This window comes from Dermacentor albipictus, chromosome 1, assembly GCF_038994185.2.
Source record: "Dermacentor albipictus isolate Rhodes 1998 colony chromosome 1, USDA_Dalb.pri_finalv2, whole genome shotgun sequence".
NCBI lineage: Eukaryota > Metazoa > Arthropoda > Arachnida > Ixodida > Ixodidae > Dermacentor > Dermacentor albipictus.
Window position 1 is genome coordinate 176,511,295 of NC_091821.1, and position 18,792 is coordinate 176,530,086.

The 18,792-nt window shown below is 45.2% G+C and overlaps 1 protein-coding gene across 9 annotated transcripts in view; it reads left to right on the forward strand.

Moving 5' to 3' along the window:
- Positions 1–18,792, forward strand: part of LOC139052546 (cell adhesion molecule Dscam1-like) — a 1,125,159-nt gene that overhangs the window by 1,055,267 nt on the left and 51,100 nt on the right. For all 9 annotated transcript variants that reach the window (XM_070529666.1, XM_070529665.1, XM_070529658.1 and 6 more), the window contains 2 exons: positions 15,223–15,321; positions 17,319–17,504. In XM_070529666.1, the coding sequence (XP_070385767.1) occupies positions 15,223–15,321; positions 17,319–17,504 (285 nt within the window). The remainder of the gene's footprint in view (positions 1–15,222; positions 15,322–17,318; positions 17,505–18,792) is intronic.

Here is an 18,792-nt window from a genome sequence, read left to right on the forward strand (position 1 = left end):
GGAAGAGACTGTTTACAGATTTACAGACTGCTTCCCCTTGGCAAGCAGGGCCGCCAAGCCGGACTTGACCTTCGTGTCATATTTTCCAAAGATGCTGCAAGTGTATGCTGCAAATAAGTAGATGCAGCAATGTGAGGAAAAATAACAATTGTGTATTCTTTGTATGTTCATTGAGCAGCTTAGTATACTTATTCAAACCACTTAAGTCAATACTCAGTGCGGTTTAAGTATGAGTAATGGCTGCTTGTGAATACAAATCAGTACTATTGTGCAATGTTTCATTTTATGGCATGATGAGCAATTAACCAGTCCCAACTACTGCTGGGGATAGAGCAACAGTATGTTGCTTTTAAGAAAAGTTCATATATGACACATTATTGTAATTATCCCGAGCGACCTCTATATCAATTGCTGAAACAAGGTTACCGAGTTGGGCTGTCTGCGCATTTTTTTACTGATAATTAAATATACCCGCGTAGAGGAATATGCTCAGAAGAGTGACTGGAGTATTCACAGTATCATGCCAAAGATTGTAATTTATTTTCCTTGATACACATTTAAACGTCTTTCTCATACTCTTAAATGAATGGGTCATTGGCCATAACTTCAGCAAAAGGCAGATGGATTGATTGTATATATATGGTCACATAGTTTCTTACAAATAATGAGGCCTCTTGGGCATGCTAACATGCTTGCAAGTTAGGTATACCACATGAGCACCTGAAATACCACGTCAGCACTTTGTGTCACGGCACGACAGATATGCACCTTCTGGGAAACAGAACTAAACTATAGTTCGAATGAATGCTATCACAGTAAAATATTTAAGGTGCTCTCAAACATGAGTAATTTTTCTAGGGTTTCGAGGTTCAGGACTTTTAGTTAATGCAAAAAAAGAAGATTGAATAAGAAATGCCATGTCAGTATGCTTGAATTTCATATTTTTTTCGATAAACGGGACCAATTCGCCTCAACTTTTTATGAGGTGAAATGTTTCAAAGATATATTTAATAAAGAGATTCTCTGGAAACCTTCTATGACATATAACAAGACAGCATACCTACGTTGACATATTTAAATTCCCCGATTTTTTTTTCAAGCCTTCCCTGGCTGTTTTCATGCAAATTCCCTGGCAATTTATGACACCCGCCGCTTAAGTGCAATAAAAAAAATGTGTGGTTTAATGCTTGCCAAGTACTGCCAATCCATAATATTTAGATAAAATGAATAACACGTCAGTCACTTGACATGCAGTATTAGATTCAACTGAATTGAATCCCTTGTTTAATAAAGCTGACAAGGGCTTGGGCAAGTTCGTAATTGATGGCCACACGAGCTGTGCCATCACGTAAAGGCACATACGTAAAACAAATGCAACAATGTGAGGGAAAACTATTCAATGAGTTATTTTTACTGTTCAATAGTAGTTTTATGTATAATTTGCTCTCATCACTTATGTATCTAGTTAACTTGGTTTACCTCTGACTAAAGACTACGTGGCAATATGAATCAGTACCATTATAAGGTTTCGTTATGTTACAGTATGATTAGCAGTTAGACAACCGTAATGGTCGCCGGTGTCAGCAACAGTACCTTTCGTTTTAAGACAGGTTCATGTGATACATAGTGTACTTATCAAAATGAAAATAAATGCAAGAATCTCAAACGATTTCTACAATAATAATTGCTGAAACCAACAGCCCAACACCAACGCACGACAAGGGCTTCATACCATGCACTATTGGCAAAATGCAAATCTTCGCCAGCAGCTGCCTAGTGATTAAGAGCACGTAAACTTCATAACACCAAAGCATTGAAAGGCGCTTAACGCTTTTCAAATAGCCCAAAAAATAAATTCTGCTGCTAAACTGTTTATAAAAGAAACAAAAAAAATGAAATCTTTCAACTATCGTCAAACGCAATGCCTTCAGTTTGAAACGTGTAAAGGTGCTTTCCCGAGCGACTAACTTATTGTTCTCTAATTTTTTCGGCTAAGTTGCGAAGCTGCGAGTGAGTGAGCTTATCGCACGTTTCATGCTCCAACAGCTTTTGCGGTTTCATATATTTAGATTGGGTGAATATAAATATTTCTTCAAATCTCGTGTTTTGCTTGTGGTAACTTCCCAAAATTATTTAGATTGGTTGCCAGGAACCTTAATGGTACTGTTACCTTTACCCTACATACCAAAACGGCAGCGCACGCACGGCTGATGCAGGCCCCGCAAACACGGCCTTTCATCCGAGTACGCTAGCATTTATTTAACTATACGTCTCTGTTTGAAAATTCCTCATGCTAACGCAATTTCAAGTTTTATATACGTAATGCGTGTCACGAGAATTTCACTTCACGGCGCAGCATTCATGGCGGCCGGATCGAGCGCCATGAAACGAGATCTACCACACTGGCTGCTCAACACACACAATCCACTTAGTGGCACCTCAGTATCAAGGTGTATCATGGTGTATTTTTATTCTTTACGTACATCAACTTCGACGCTAAAATCAAAAAGCGTGAGCGATCGCTTGCCGTAAAACATTCCATGTAGTGGGAGAACAAGAGCGCGTTATCAAATCACGTAAACGGCAAACCGACACTATGCCCGAGTCACCTGCGCTACATGCAGCCGGTTCGCGCTACGAAATGCGCTCGCCTAATCATGAGCTATTGACGGAAAACATCCTTGCTAAAAGTTACCGTTCAGTGTAGTTGACGTGTGATGCCACAAAGAAAACACGCATACACAGAGACCAAGGTTCAGGCGGACACCGCACACCGCTACAAGCGTTTACGCGCCTGGCGCACTCGTTGAGAATTCAAATTGACGCGGACAGATGGCACACCGCCGTTGCTGCCAATGCGCACGCGCAGGAGCTCAAGACGCCGAGGGTGTGCGCGCTCCGGGAAGTCCGAGCGCCTTTTCCTATTGAAATTTTTTGTCTCTTCTCTCTCTCTCTCTCTCTGCGCGCCATGCTCGCGTAACGGGTTGCTTTTATGCGAAGCATATTACGAGAGCTCAACCCAGCTCCTCAGGCGCGGCGGTGTCGCCTTGAAACCACGTGACACCGTGACGTCACGACAGAGGAGAAGTGGCTTTGGCTCAACTCTTGCAAGACGGGCTGGGTGGGAATCGAACCAGGGTCTCCGGAGTGTGGGACGGAGACGCTACCACTGAGCCACGAGTACGATGCTTCAAAGCGGTACAAAAGCGCTTCTAGTGAATGCGGTGTTGCCTTAGAAACGAGCTGTTTCTAAGGCGTGCGTCTCTTGCTCAGGCGCACATTTCGTTGCCGCGCCGAACGCTGCTTTGCTCGACGCTCACCGCGTCCAATGCGGGGCGCGTAGTCGCTGCCCTGTAGCCCATTGTCTTACACCCCTTGGCGGGTCGACGGGAACGCCGTCGCGTTCCACTCTTGAAGGCGAAGCAGTAATGCATGAGTTGTTTCTTCGTCTAGCCGAACCAAATATAGCCAAGCAACAGCAGTTCACCAGGCTAAACAGTGGTTCAACAACTAAAATAAAGGCTAGTATGCTTCGCATCCTGGGCTTAACCTTACCTAAGCCACAGCCATTTTTCTTTTTCCATTCTTCTTTTTTTTTCATGGATGAAGTAAATGGGCTGTCAAGTTGTATTACAAACACTGCGGGCTATCGTATGGAACTGGAACGCACACTCGATGAATGCGCTGTTTGTAAAAACCGTTACAGGGCCCGTCAGGCGCTCGCATTATCGCCAGCGACGATGCGTAATACAGTGCATTTCTAGCATATCTTCCAGCGTACCGTCAAATGTGGTACCCGCCCATATGTTAGCGCAAATTTTCTGTTCCAATGATAGGTCAAAGCAACCGGTACAGCAATGACGTACTCATATGAGTTGCCGCGCAGGCATACCGCCTGCGAAATACTGGGTGGGCTCAGAGGATTTGGCACATATTTTAAGTGAATCAGAAACTTGTATGAGTTTATAGCGCAGAATATCAGTCAACGAAAAACCACCCGAATTTAGTGATGCAGCCGAGATATGAAGACAATGTGAAAAGTATCTCAGAATCGGGCGACAAACAACACACCACATGTACTACATTGGTTCATCGCACACTCACACAGTCTGCGTTGTCAGCAGCAAACATTACGAGGATCTGTGCTGTTAGCTTGATGTCTGTTTGGAATCCGCTTGAAGCTAAAGTTGGCGTTCATAGCATCTATTATCATGATTGGATCGGGTTTTGTTTTCTTTATTCTACTGCCGCAAAAGTCATGCTATGACAACTGTGAAGACTGCCTTCGGGTGGCCGAGAGTGACTACGTAGATCATATCATGTGGTCAACAAATTCGGAGGTATACACTATTTGTATACTAAAGTCTACAACTAGGCTCTACAGCAATCTGAGCGGTATACAACTTCAGTGGCTTATATAAAACGCAGCTCCGTATTATCCAGCGGTACCGGCGCTTGGTTACAGCGTACGCGGGTTGGGCCGAGATTAACGACTTGTGTCTATAGTCAATCTATAGACGGCATGTAAACCTGAAGCAATAAGAATTTCAGAGTATCGGCTGTTTCCTAGTTCATCTCACGCCTTACCACAATCGGTATACGGACTGTTCGCAACAGGTTAACGTGACCTTTGGATCACGTCCCACCCTATGGCCTTCATCGGCGCTGATATAGGAAGCCGTGGAGAATAATTCGAATTCCAAAGAAGTATGCGGGGTGGTGTCTCACTTAATTTGAGCCAGACCTTAAAATATGCAAATGCTACGTAGCTGGAGCGAACCAAGGTAATGCAGTTTGCCGTCGCTTGGAGATACTAAGATTATTTTTTTGCATTCCCCCTGATTAGATAATTAGTGTTAATTAATTTCTCAGTCATTACAAATAGATGAAAATTCTGAATGGGCAAATCGTAGTACAACATGAGAAACTCCCAATACAGCATTCTGTTGCTCAACATGTGCTCCATCACACAATGTGCCTCGAGCGGCCAGTCGCGCAGCAGGTGTGTGTGTGTGTGTGTGTGTGTGTGTGTGTGTGTGTGTGTGTGTGTGTGTGTGTGTGTGTGTGTGTGTGTGTTTGTGTGTGTGTGTGTGTTTGTGTGTGTGTGTGTGTGTGTGTGTGTGTGTGTGTGTGTGTGTGTGTGTGTGTGTGTGTGTGTGTGTGTGTGTGTGTGTGTGTGTGTGTGTGTGTGTGTGTGTGTGTGTGTGTGTGTGTGTGTAGAACTACGTAGACTGGGAATATACAAAAAGAAATGTACACCTTATCAACTTTTGTCTATAGACTAAGAGGCAATAAGGATAAATGGAGACTGTATCGAATTTTGTGTACAGGCAATCTATAGGGCGGAAGTAGACAAAAAGGAACACGCACCGTATCGACTTTTTTCTATATACCGACTATAGAATGGAAGTAGTCACAAAGAAATAGAAACTTTATCGACTCTTGTCTATAGACAGTCTACAGACAAAGAATGGACAAAAGTAAATAGAGACTGTATCGACTTTCGTCTATAGGTAGTCTATAGAGGGGAAGTCGGCAAAAAGAAACAAACATTTTATCGACTTTTTTTCTATAGACCGTCTATAGAACGCGAGTAGACAAAAAGAAATAGAAACCTTATAGAATTTCGTCTATAGACAGTCTGTAGAGAAAAAAAAGACAAAAGTAAACGGAGACTGTATTGACTTTCGTCTATAGACAGTCTATAGAGGGGACATCGACAAAAAGAAACAAACATCTTATCAACTTCTTTTTCTATAGACCGTCTTTAGAATGTGAGTAGATAAAAAGAAATAGAAACCTTATGGACTTTCGTCTATAAACAGTCTATAGATTTTATATCAACAAAAGACCAAATCTATAGAAAGGTAGGGTCGTCTATAAAAGTCTATAGACTATCTATAGACAATCTAAACACATTTTTGTAAGGGCACGATAGCATGCCTCCCCGTTCACACACTTGTGATTGTATAGCTCGAATGCGCAGTTCTAAAGCAGCAGGTTGTTTAAATAATCAGCTATCTAGCGGCGCATCGTCGCCCCCTTAAATTTAATCACCCGTTCGTCTATATTCCCGTTCCTTTCTGCAACTGGCGCTTTAGTTGCTCATGGTTTAAGTTAGGCGCAAAACTTCATTACCACCATGTTATAGCATGCAGTGCAGTGTAAAGACCTCTCTCAAACATAGTGTACCTTGACTCCTATTTCGTTTCCTTTTCTTTCACTCTCACAGCTCATAGCTATTAATTTACCCATCGCTCAGACGGAGCTTCATTTGAGTCTCCGTTCCCGGTCGTTGCGCCTAAGCGCGTAACTGGTGTCGCCGCCGTCAGCGGCTTCAAATTCCTGAAATATCCGGCACCCTGGTCGTCAATCCAAATTTTTCACTTCGGGCCAAACATTTCGCGCTCCATTCTGCCCACGGCCAAATGCCCTTTGTACACGCACTTGCGCAAAACCTGTTGCGCGCGGGCGCAGGCAGTATGCATTAATTTTCCAGGGCTCGATGAGTGTTCGATTTTCGCTTAGGTACGTTCTTCCTGGCGAAAGACTAACATGGGCGGCTTGCACAAGCAGTAGTATTGACGCGCAGAATAATAAATCAAATCTCGGGAAGGAAGGTGGGCGTGGGCTTTTAGCGTCAATTTATTACGAACGCCTAAAGCATAAGAGCTTCATCTGATGGGAGCACTGTTAGCTTCTTCAATTAATATTAAAAACTCGCTTTGCGTCTAATGAGAAAAGGGAATCATTAGTTAGAGAGTGCGAGAGAGAAACTGCTTGCGTGGATTTATGTGGACTTGCGTGGATTTATGTGGATCCGTATATATGTGTAACAATACTCGATGGCCAACAGGTGTTTAGGATTATAGGCAGATACATTTAACATTCATTAAACGGCTTTGGTTACCGTGGGTTGTAGAAAATACTGCAAGGCACTTTACAGGCGCGACCATCTATGTCTTTTTGAGGTTCATTGCTGACAGCCACTCATTTATCACATAAAGCCAGTGAGGTGCGGGACAGGTACGTGGAACGGGCTTTTCCATTCTTCGTTCACATGTATGTACTAGCAGAACTATGAGCGTCCTATAGTCTCTAGTTTTACTGTGTTCTCGCTTGTTCCATGCTGTGTCTTTGCTTTTGGTAGTTTAAAAGTGTTTGAAAGAATAGCTTTGACGGCGGAGAACAGATGGCAACGTACACATAAGCTCACACGCTTTCGCAGTCATAATAATTTTGCAAGAATATTTGAAGAGCTTTCCCCCCCCCCCCTTTTTTTTTCTACGCCACATTATGCGAATGGGTCCCAGCCTTCGCGTTTTGATTGCGTTGCAAAATCGCAGCTTCCACTAAATTCATGGTTCGGTCGTTGCACCACGCCTCTTCAGTAGATATGCGTGCCTTCAAAGAATAAAACGAGCGACTTCATTTCGCACCTGACGATAGGAAAAGAGAGAAGTCGATTGAAAGCTTAAAGGGGCTGACAACCAATTTTCATGGTACCCACTTTTTTTTTATGCTATAGAAAGCGTACCGGTCAGAGTGTCTAATGATGAAGTGCTAACACAGAAAACGCCGTCGTGCGATTTTCATCAGAATTTTTTTATCTGCAGTGAAGACGTAGTCATTCACTGGAAGCATGCTGAAGACGGTGATAGGCATAGAGGAAGGAAAGCGTAGGAGAAGCCCCGGTGAGCATGGACGTGTTGTAGAAAGTGTGACGGAAGTAGCGTGTTTTTTTTTTTTTTTTCGCAAGGAGCATTGGGACTGGTACCCCAAACGTCAACGTTGCCATATAGCAACCGCTCTCCTGAAGCTCTCGCTGCTGCTCTCAGCCTCTTAAAAGTGAAATAAGATTTTTCGGCCCGCGTCTTCATCGCAGCACATTCTGTTCGTGAGACAAACTGACTTTGGAGCGTGGTGTGTAAGCTTGAAAGTTGTGTTTAGGGTCTATGAGTGTGAGTGTCAGCCAGCCACAGAGACACTCAAGTAATAATGGCGCGGGCCCCCGTCGCCTTCTTCAACGTGCCACGGAAAAGCACAGGAGCGCGTCTGCTCCAATAAAAGTGTTACAGAAGTTTCGCGGGCTTTGTTCTCACGCGCGTCGGCAGCCCACACTTCCGGCGGCTCGTAGCAATACAAGTTCAAAGTTCGCGCCTATCTGCTCCGGCGAGCTCATTGGAGGCGCAAACGGAGATGGCACACCAACGTGGCTGCTATTGCGGCTTCATAAACGTAACGTCAGGGCGTCGTCAGGGCTATGGCTTCTCCTGTTTTGTTTCTTTTAGAGTGTACTAGAATACGGTTGAGTGGGACGAGCGGCGGGGCGGCACATGCTTTGCTACGCGGCGCGCGACGACGAAAAACACTGTGGCGGCGCTGCGATCGAGGTGGATTGGGTCGCATCAAGGGCGCGCCGTTGGAAACTGCAGGCGGTACTTTTCGGACGGGCCCATTCGTAATACTTCGTGCTCTGGTGTATGCGTCCATACAGCTCAAACGGTGTTTGTGATTGCATATGACATGTATTTATGCCTTAGGAATAGATGTCTTTCTTTTTCTTCTTCATCTTTTTTTTAATGCCGCTCGGTGATTGCGCGTGCATTGCGGCCGCAGTGTCGGCTTTCATTCTGCCATGTTATTGTGCGGTTCCGTTAGGAGAAGAAATATTTTTCTCGTTCTTCAAACAGCATGTATCCATCGTGTGTGTTTTTGTGCATATAGTTTTCCAGTAGTAGGGTGGATGCCTTGAGTAGGGCGAGGGTGTGGGTGCAGCGTTGGTTTGACTGTATCCACATCCCCAGGATTCTGATGAGCGTCTTTTCCGGTATCGGCTTCCCCTCGAGGTAGACGTTGAGCTTTAACTCGTCGCTGGTGGGGCTGTGCGGTTTTGCTTTCCTCTCCAAACTCTCAGGAGCTCGGACTTCTCAGTGGAGCAGGCTAGCCCTCTTGCTCTGACGTAGTCCTCTACGCAGGTGGCTGCCTCTTGTAACTTCTCTTCTTTCTGTCTGAGCGAGCCTGTGTTAACCCAGATGGTGATGTCGTCGGCATACATGGCGTGGTGTATGCCGTCGATTGCCCTACTCAAGGCATCCACCCTACAAGTGGCCCGCATGATCACGCGCATCTCACACAGACGCCATGGTATGCGAGAGGAGGACACACTCAAGCTGGTCAGAAGCTTGGTCGTCAGCCGAGTGGCATACAGCCTTCCATTCTACAATCCCATCAAGATTGAGGTACAACAGGCGGACGCGATTCTGCGCAAAGCCTACAAAACCGCACTCCACCTTCCCCACAACACCTCAACCGAAAAGCTCCTAGCCTTAGGACTACATAACACCTTCGACGAATTGAAAGAGGCGCAACTAGTCTCCCAACAACGCAGACTACAGCAGACCCCATCTGGCAGGGAGCTCCTGAACAAACTAGGCTGCGCCGATCAACTTCAAGAGATACAGAGGACCGAAACAATTCCGGACGAGTATCGCAACACACTAAAAGTAGCGCCCATACCCCGGAACATGGATCCCAACCTCCACAAAGCACGCAGAGAAGCGAGGGCTGAATACCTACAAAAGACACTAGCACCCCAAGAAACGACGGTATACGTGGACGCAGCCACATACGCCAGAGCAGCTGGGCAGAGCAACAGCAACGCGGTAGCAACGGTGATTGATTCGAACCTACGCGAGATCACCAGCGCATCACTACAAGGCTGTACGATAGTCGAGGCTGAAGAAGCGGCCGTCGCTCTAGCGGCAGCGGAGGGATATCGGTCTAAACGGTCTCTAACAATCATTACAGACTCGCAAACAGCGTGCCGCAACTACCTACGCGGCAGAATAGGGCACGGAGCGCTCCGCATACTCCGCTCCGGAGACCACATAACAGCACGACAAACAAAAGAAGAACGAATTAGGCATACGATAGTATGGGCGCCGGGACACACGGGAGTGGCAGGGAACCAAGAGGCGGACAGGATAGCTCGAGGGTATACTTATTACCGAGCATCCAACGTAGGAGACCTCGAGGAGACCGAACCTGTACCCCAAGACTATTCGGCGATACTAGATTACTACAAGGGCTGCAGAAAGCGGTATCCACCACCGCACAACTCCCTTAGCAGAGAGGACTCTGTCGCGTGGAGGCAGCTACAAACGGGCTCGTACCCGAACCTAAACGTACTCAACAAAATTTATCCCACACAATACAAAGACAAATGCCCCTGGTGCCACGAAACACCCACGCTGTACCACATAACGTGGGCATGCCAGAAGATAGACGTGGTACCCGTTATACCAAACCCGAGTGCGGAGCAATGGGAGGGAGTGCTCTCCAGCGATCGCCAGGTCGACCAAGAAGGTCTGATTCGGCGAGCACAACTGGCAGCAGCATCCAGCGGAGCCCTGGACTAAGGGCAACCGACCGTTGTGCTGGAAGATGGACGATTCCATCTGAAGACCGCAGACGACCAGCGAATCTAGAGCTAATAATGTTTTTCACTCACTCACTCACTCCAATAGTAGGTCTTGTGAAGGGCAAACGGAAAAACATATGTAAACTTCCTGCTTGCCGCTTCAAACAAATAAAACATATCTACCCCATCCGGCGCCCTGTACTCAGATTTACGAAAAGTATTCTTATAGAGAAAGAAAAAATATTGCAGCGCAACATTCCATTCATCCTCGCGTAATTAACAGAACGCGGACTAATTGGTACGGGTTCTTCTATACCGGTCGGACCTCGGGCGCCGAAAACAGTTTTAGGTAGCCATTATATCTGCTAATATTCGGCCCGTAAGCAGTGTGAATTTTTTTGTCCCGTCCGTGCTTTTAAAAAAAGAAAAAAGGAAGAGCTGCGTGTTAGCCTAATTAGTGACTATACATAGTGGATATGGCGTTGCGCAGCTAAACTCGAGCTCACGGGTTCAAACCATGTATGGTCTCGGAATTCGATAGGAACAAAATGGAAAAACACTCGTGTACTTCCGTTTAGGTGCAAGTTAAAGAACCCCAGGCGATGAGAACTGAACAGGGTGCTTCATAATCATATCGCCAGACGTAAAACAGCAGAATTTGTTTGATTAAAAAAGAACAAGAAAGGAAGGTAGCTGCGTCCTGCGGCTTTTTTCTAGGGGTGCAAACGAAGGAAATTATTCTCGAGTCTGATTTCTGAGAAAAACATGTTACGATTATCTTATATTGCACACCTAATGTAATGCCGTACCCACTTGTACGTCCGCTCAACTAAGCAGCTTCTGTGTTATAAACGGTTGCTTTCAGTTATACGGTGCACTATCATAGGGACAATAATGAAGCAATTAAAGCAACGGCATACCCCATATACACGTAGAGATATTTGTAGATCTGTTGTGTTCGTTGAAGAAGATAAGTGTTGTGCCACATTGGGCACCCTGTATAAATGCGTTGCAGACATGGTGAGACTGTCAAAAAAATTTTCCCTTGCCTGAATCAAGTTAGCAGATTTACAGGCTGCCCCAAAACGGGGCGTTTATATTGAATGACAGCTAGGAACTTGTTCAGGAGAACCGATTAGCACCCGTGCGTTAATACTCTCAGGAACTGGTGTGCCTCTGCGCAACAGCCATGACTATGCCGCAGCACAATCATTCGAAATAAGAGCCCACATTTGCATCGGTTCCTCACATTCGAGACTTCAAAAGTGCTGTTATACGTTACATACGAACGGAACCGGCTGTTCGAGAATTTTTTAATAATGAATTCCGAAGTCAAATACGATCTCAATAGCAAATGCCATTCTATCAGACTACATGCTTCTACTTCATTTCGCCTATTGGCACGTTGAAGGAGATCGCCAGATAAGCCACCGAGGTTACATTGGTAAAGGCGTCGCGGTCTCCCCGATTCAGTTTGAGTACGTAAGCAATATACGTACAGGTTTTGGCCTCCCACGATCAACCAATAGGACAATAGCGGAAGCTCATGCTGGTCCTATTGGTGCATATTTGCTCTGCGAGCCTCTTCGAATGTACCTTCGCGTGTTGACCCGACATAGGCACCGTTCTCTGTCATTGCTCCCTGCCAACCACACAGGTTCCAGTTTTTCACGGTATCTATCGCGTCATCAGAGTATTCTGTCGTCAACATTTTCTCCCACTTGTATTCCGAGAATATCCACGTGGGTTCTGCCTGAACCTTTCTTTACATTGCATATCCCTGGAATTACCAAAAAATCATCCGTTGCATCCATTGGCCTCAAGCAACTTGCCCTGTTTCACATTTCTGCAGAGTACAGAGATACTGTACAGATGTATACCGATGGCTCTGTCCCACCATATGCCTCCACTGCAGCGTTCGTCATCCCACATATTATCATCGATCGGCGGCTTAAGCTAGACCATAGGTCAACATCAACTGCCGCAGAAGTTGTTGCTATCCGGGAGGCACTTCGATTTCTCTCCGAGGAGCCTTCTCAAGCATGGATGATATTCTGCCATTCCAAGCCAGCTCTTCAAACGATTGACTGTGTCCTCAGACAGGGCCCGTATTATTCAATGGCTATAGAAATTACAGGGCATCTCGACCACGCAAATAGAAATGGCCACAGTGTCACCTTCCTGTGGACACCTTCATACTGTGGCGAAATAGGGAACGAACAGGCAGACGCTGAAGCGAAAATTGCTTTAAATAATGGTTCTGAAGTACGCACTCCGTTCTCACGGACAGACACAAGCGGCCTACTACGTCGCGTAATACGCAACCGTACGTTGCAACACTGGACTCAACCTGACCGACGACACAAGCGAGTACACAAATGGGACCAAGAAATGAAATTTCGTATGCCTCACAATCTCAAAAGAAGCCAAACGAGCAAGGTGCACCGGATTCGCCTTGGTGTCGCATTCACCAACCGTTATAGACATATGATAGGTGACAGTGGTACTAGCCCAAACTGTGAATACAGTGAGGTGCCAGAAACACTTGATCGCATATTTTGCGTGTGTCCCGCGTACGCGCAAGAACGACAGCAACTGGCCTCTTCCGTTGCAAAAATCCATAAGAGGCCGCTATCAGACGAGTTTCTTTTAGGTCCTTGGCCTAATGCAAACAGCGCAGCCCTGATAACAAATGCCGCTATGGCCTTTCTCCAAGCCACTGGGCTGGACGCATGGCTTTAAAGATGCCACAACGCTGTGAACTTGTACATACGCATCTCTTCCTCCTACAATCATCATCAGCCCTTTTCCTCCATGTCCCTTCTGCCCAGTGCCTTTCTGTAAATCTCTCTCTCTCTCTCTCTTATAGGAAATATATTTTCCCTAACACTGTTCATATTAACGTTCAACAATTGCTTTAATTCCTTTTCTCGGAAAGTCGATTGGTTCATCTGGGGCTGGTGCAACGTTTAAAAGAAACACGCTGATTCCGGTCGGAAGTTTTCACTTTTTTAATCAGTGCATTTAGCATATTTGATAATTTTATCGTACATATATGTCGTGGATATATATATATATATATATATATATATATATATATATATATATATATATATATATATATATATATATATATATATATATATATATATATATATATATATATATATATATATATATATATATATATATATACCCTTAGATTTACCTAGAAGTGCATTGGTCATCTCCATCTCTTCACGCCACGCAGTTAATAAACGTGTTTGTTTTTTCACTATAATGTTATCTTTGATCATTGTCCCTGATCAATATTCCACCAACAAGAAGCGCGCGTAAAATGACACGATATCAATAAAACTTTCTTACGCAGCTTCACGTTGCAGATAGGCGGCTTCTGTGGCAAAAATTACGTGTTGCTTTTAGAAAATGGTGCTAAAAAAATAGCATTTCACCTGGCTAAAACTGCAATTGATACCAGCCGACAAAGGTCGCGGGTGCACCGAAGCAAGTAAAACCATAAGACATTTTACTGCACAGACTTTTTGCGAGAAAAACTGGGCGTCCACCAGCTTCCGCGCAACGAACGCGCGCTCGCTAGCAGACGACGCACTTGACAACGACAACAAAATTGAAGACGTCACGCTGTATAACCCATGCCTCAAATATGTACACGTAGCAACAAGGTGTCAATATAAATTTTTCAGTTGAAATAAATCACCATTATCAGAGCGTACACGCGCGATCGGTCTCAGCGCCCGCAGCGATATTACTTTGAATCTGCCGTCTCCACCCCGATCCAGTTCGCTCGCAGCGCCATCGCACAACTTTTTCACACGCGGCGCCTTAGCGGAAGAGCACCGTTCGACCCACTCGACCATTGCCTAGTACGTTCTATTTTCTTTCCATGGTAATAGGCGTGGTAATAGGTGAGCGCGATAGCTATTACACGCCAGCCTTAGTCGGAGGCAGACAAGTGCGGCCGTAGCTGTGAGAAAGTATCAATTTGTTTATCAAGTTGATGTCTCTGCGATTCATGTTTCCCAAAGTGTTGAAGTATATCTGCAATAATAGCTACGCGTTACCGTGGCTTCCTGTCCAACTGCTTTCCTATTTAACAACTCAAAACGCAACCAATCAAATCGAAAACGAAACGACGTTTTTACACGTGATCCGCAGTTCAGCGTGTTGCCGTAGCCATGCGTGCGATTTTGACATCCGAAGCATAGAATAAAGCGCGAATGTCTAATAATATATCACCTGAAATTTTAAGCAATAATTATGCTGTACTTAATAACAGTCGACTTACGCGCAGTAATCTCATCCGAATACATCGGCAGTACCAAGGTTTCATCGCCAGGTCTCGCCACTTACTGGTTTTTGAGACTTTCTTTGTCAATTTAAAATTGTAATTGCTACTTAAGTCGCAAACTGTATGCTGTATTCTATCACTTTAAATCATGGTCATTTCACTTCGATCGACGTCTCACAACACATTCTGGCCACTTGTCAGTCCATTTAAGAATATCTGTCTCACAGTAAAAAAAAAACGTAAATTTTGTTTAAGCAGCGTCCAGCGCATTCTACGTCAGGCGGCTACGGCGGCCAGGTCTTTATACGCTTCATACAAAGATCAAATAAAATATATGGGAGTACAGCTAAACAAAAACAGCACAGCACTTTGCTAGAAGAGAAAGTAACGTGGCATATATTATGTGTTTCTGGCGAATTGTAATCTCTGCATGCTCGGTGATTTCGCCTAATGCGGCATTTGACGCTGGGGCGTACTTCCCACTTTTCAGTTCCACCGAGCCCTCCCACCCTCGAGGTTGTCTCTGTGTCAACGAGCTCGGTCACTTTGGGTTGGTCGCTGAAGACGTCGTTCGGGAACCCCGTCACAGGTAATGCCCACACGAGCCACGATGGGCGGCGTTGCTTTCCTCTTACTACGGCGCACGAACGCGACGTTACTCACTGCAGCAGGGGCTTCTCGGAACGAACTGTCTGTCCGTTTTTGTTTTTTTTTTTGCTTTTTTTTTTTGCAGCAACGTGGGGAGTTTTTGCGGGGTTTGTGGTGGTGTGATGTTGGCTGCGCTTGACGCAGACCATCCCTTGACCTACGTTAGAAATACAGAAAGCAAATGAACTGCCATAGCATGCAAGGTTCAAGCCAGCAGGCTGGAAATTGCAATGCCGTAAGCACTATGACACTAACACAGAGTATTTTTGTGTGTCATATAAAGAAACTGCACCTAGTGTCTCGTGGATTCCATGCGAATTGTTAGTCAGACTTGTTTGCAAGAAAGCAGCCAACTGCGTGCATTCTCGCCGGGCCACGTTGAAATATTAGACAGTTTAAGTTTTTAAGGGAAATAGCGTTACCGTTCCGCAAACGAACTTTGCAGAAAGCGTGATAGCGAAGTTTACGTGCAGGACGCTATTCGATTACGCTTTGAATTTCGCATACGAAGTGCACCTAGGTGATTCTATCTACTCGCCAATCTTTGCGTGTGCATCCGAAAAATGCGAGAGGCAGCGCCATGAAAACCGGGAGCACACTGAGCAGTGTACTTTCCCTGTCTGCCGATCTGCGGCGAAATCAGCACAAGCAGTCGACTATAGCCTACGAGGTCCCCCAATCTCAGGGGCCATATGCCGACGCGTCTATCTCCCGACTTCGCTGATACGTGGCGCTACCATCCCAGACATTTCTCTTGTTAGGCCTCGACGCGTCCGAAATGAGAAGCTCTCTCGAAAACTTCGCATGTTAATCCACAATACTCTGTCGTCAAAGAGGCCTCAGACTGAGTTAAAACAGTGTACACAGTCATTTGCGACGAGCGCAGTGAATTCTACTAAATCAACGCCAAATTCAGTTTGAAGCGGGCGGCGGGGACTTCCGCCATGTTTTACATAAACTACGTAATGCACGCGGTAACGTGATATCTGACAAATAGCGTGCGTACGCTAAACGCTATGCGACGTATAGAGTTCTGTGCCTGCGCACTTCAATACCACTATTACGCTTAGCCCGCTATTACGCTACGCTAAAGCTGTCTATTATTTCTAAGCAACAAAGAGGAAAGTGAAAAAGACCACAGCGGCGCCAAGCATGGCACATTTGAGTGGTCGTTTTAGAGCGCTCCGGCAGGGCTTCAAAGGTTAACAGAGCAACCAAGATTTGCTGCGAGCATATGTAGGCTTAGATGTGAACAAAGCTGATCGTTTAGCGCTATTTCAATCGCTCATTCTCGTAATGCAGCTTTAAAGCTGCATTTCGTTATCTTAATAGCTCTACCAGATTGCTTTGAAGCAACAAGTCGATTGTGCCAACAGCGGCAGAAGTTGACAAAGTGCTAGCATGGTAACAGCGTTTCTTAAGGTAAGTGAAACGCAGGAAAATAAATAGGAAGCAATTCAAGCGTCAGAATTCCGCTAGCTATGCTACTGTAGCTATTTCATGCTATGCTATTGTATGCTATGTTTTGCTATTCCAAAGTTACGCTGACTATGCACGATTGATACTCCAATTATTTTCCTTTTCGCGCTTTGTCAGTAGTATGGGCGACTCTCCACCTACGCTATCACCGAGATCACCCGCAAGGAATAAAACTGAGGAAAAGAAATCCTTATTATGCTGCTCGCAATTTTTCAGCTTGAATTAAAATGCACTCGCGAGCACATTCTTTTTTTTCTTTCGTACATATCATCTGCATTGGAGGAACCGCCTTTCCGAAATGATGCGTTTATTTCACCTGCACGTCGTTCTCCTTTAATCATCCAATAGTCTGTCGTTGTGGAGAGGCGCAGGCATCGTTAGTACGTGCTGCCAACATTTTCAGTCAATCAGTCGAACGCATCTCTTGTGAACTTCCTCGTCTCTATTCTCTGCGCGCAGAGTACGTGCTTCACCAGCGCAAGGAGGCCGACCACTGGCAGGAGACGCCCATCTCGACGATGCAGCCCGTGTACACGGTGCGAGATCTCGAGTGCGGCACCACGTACCAGTTCTACATGACGGCGCACAACTCGCTCGGCCGCAGCGAGCCCAGCGACGTCATCCGCGCAAAGACCGATGGCGCCGGTACGCAACGCTGCCCTCCGCGCGTGACGCGCACGTCAGGTGTGCGCGAGGGGAGGACACGGCCCAAGGGTGCAAGGGCCGCTTGGGTAGCGTCGCTGAGGCCACCGCTAGTGTGGGGCTCCTGCACTCGGTATATAGTGAATCCCATGGCACGCACAGCAAGGAGAACTTATCGAAGTGACGTCGAGTATAGAGGGGCGCGATTTTGAGTGGTATATACGCTGTCGGGTTGTGTGCATTCAAGTTTATCCATCAACGATGTCAGCTTTACAAATAATTGTATGCAAAATTAGCACTACACAGGGAGTGCCAAAGTTAGAAACTTGTCAGGGGGACTCCCATACATGAACAAAGTGAAAAAAAGAAAGTGGTACAGATCAAGCACTGGTCACGCTGGCTTTACAGGCAATTTGATAAAGTAAGGAACAGTGCGAAGAAACAAGGAAGTATAAAGCTGTTTACTAAGACAAAAATTGCGGGAAAAAAACTTCTGTAGTGAACAAGCAATGCAAATTTACAATACAATATATATAGGAGTAATATAACATGTAGTATGATAGCTAAGTCAAATATGATTACAATCACAAAAGTCAATGGCTAGGATGAAGAGAGTTGCTGCATAAGATATTTCTTGATTCTTGAATATCTGCTCTGCGGGGGATAATTTTATCGTATGTGGAATGGAATTCCGTAGTTTTATTCCCGCAAATGTGGTAGTGAACTTACCATAGTTTGTGCACACTTTAGGTAAAAGACGATTATCGAGTTCAGATAACCTAGTAGTGTTAGTATTTACAAAAATTTCACTAACAAAGCCATCTATGTGTGCAATATTACGAATTAACTTACAGATCACGATTGTTAACTTTAACTGGAAGAGCTGATGAAGAGGATGAATGTTTAAACTGCAATAAAGTGGCGTTGCGTTGGGTAGGAAATGGCTGAAAGTCATAAGGCGAAGCGCCTGGTACTGCAGGCGTTGAAGTTGGCTGAGGTGAGCGAGGTATGTGTTTCCCCAGGCTGATATGCAGTAAGAATGTAAGAATGTAAGTAAGTAAGAATGTAAGTAAGTAAGAATGTAAGTAAGAATGTAAGATATGCAGTGTGAATGTGTGCATGATAAAGGGAATGGATAATGTGTGGCTGAAAATATGAGCGGGTTTTGATTATGGCGCGTATTCCAAACGGTATCTTACGGACAAGTGACTGCTCATGAAGATCGAATTTCAGATGCCTGTCTAAACTACAGTATATACACTCCTATAACGTCAAAATTTTCACTTAGTTT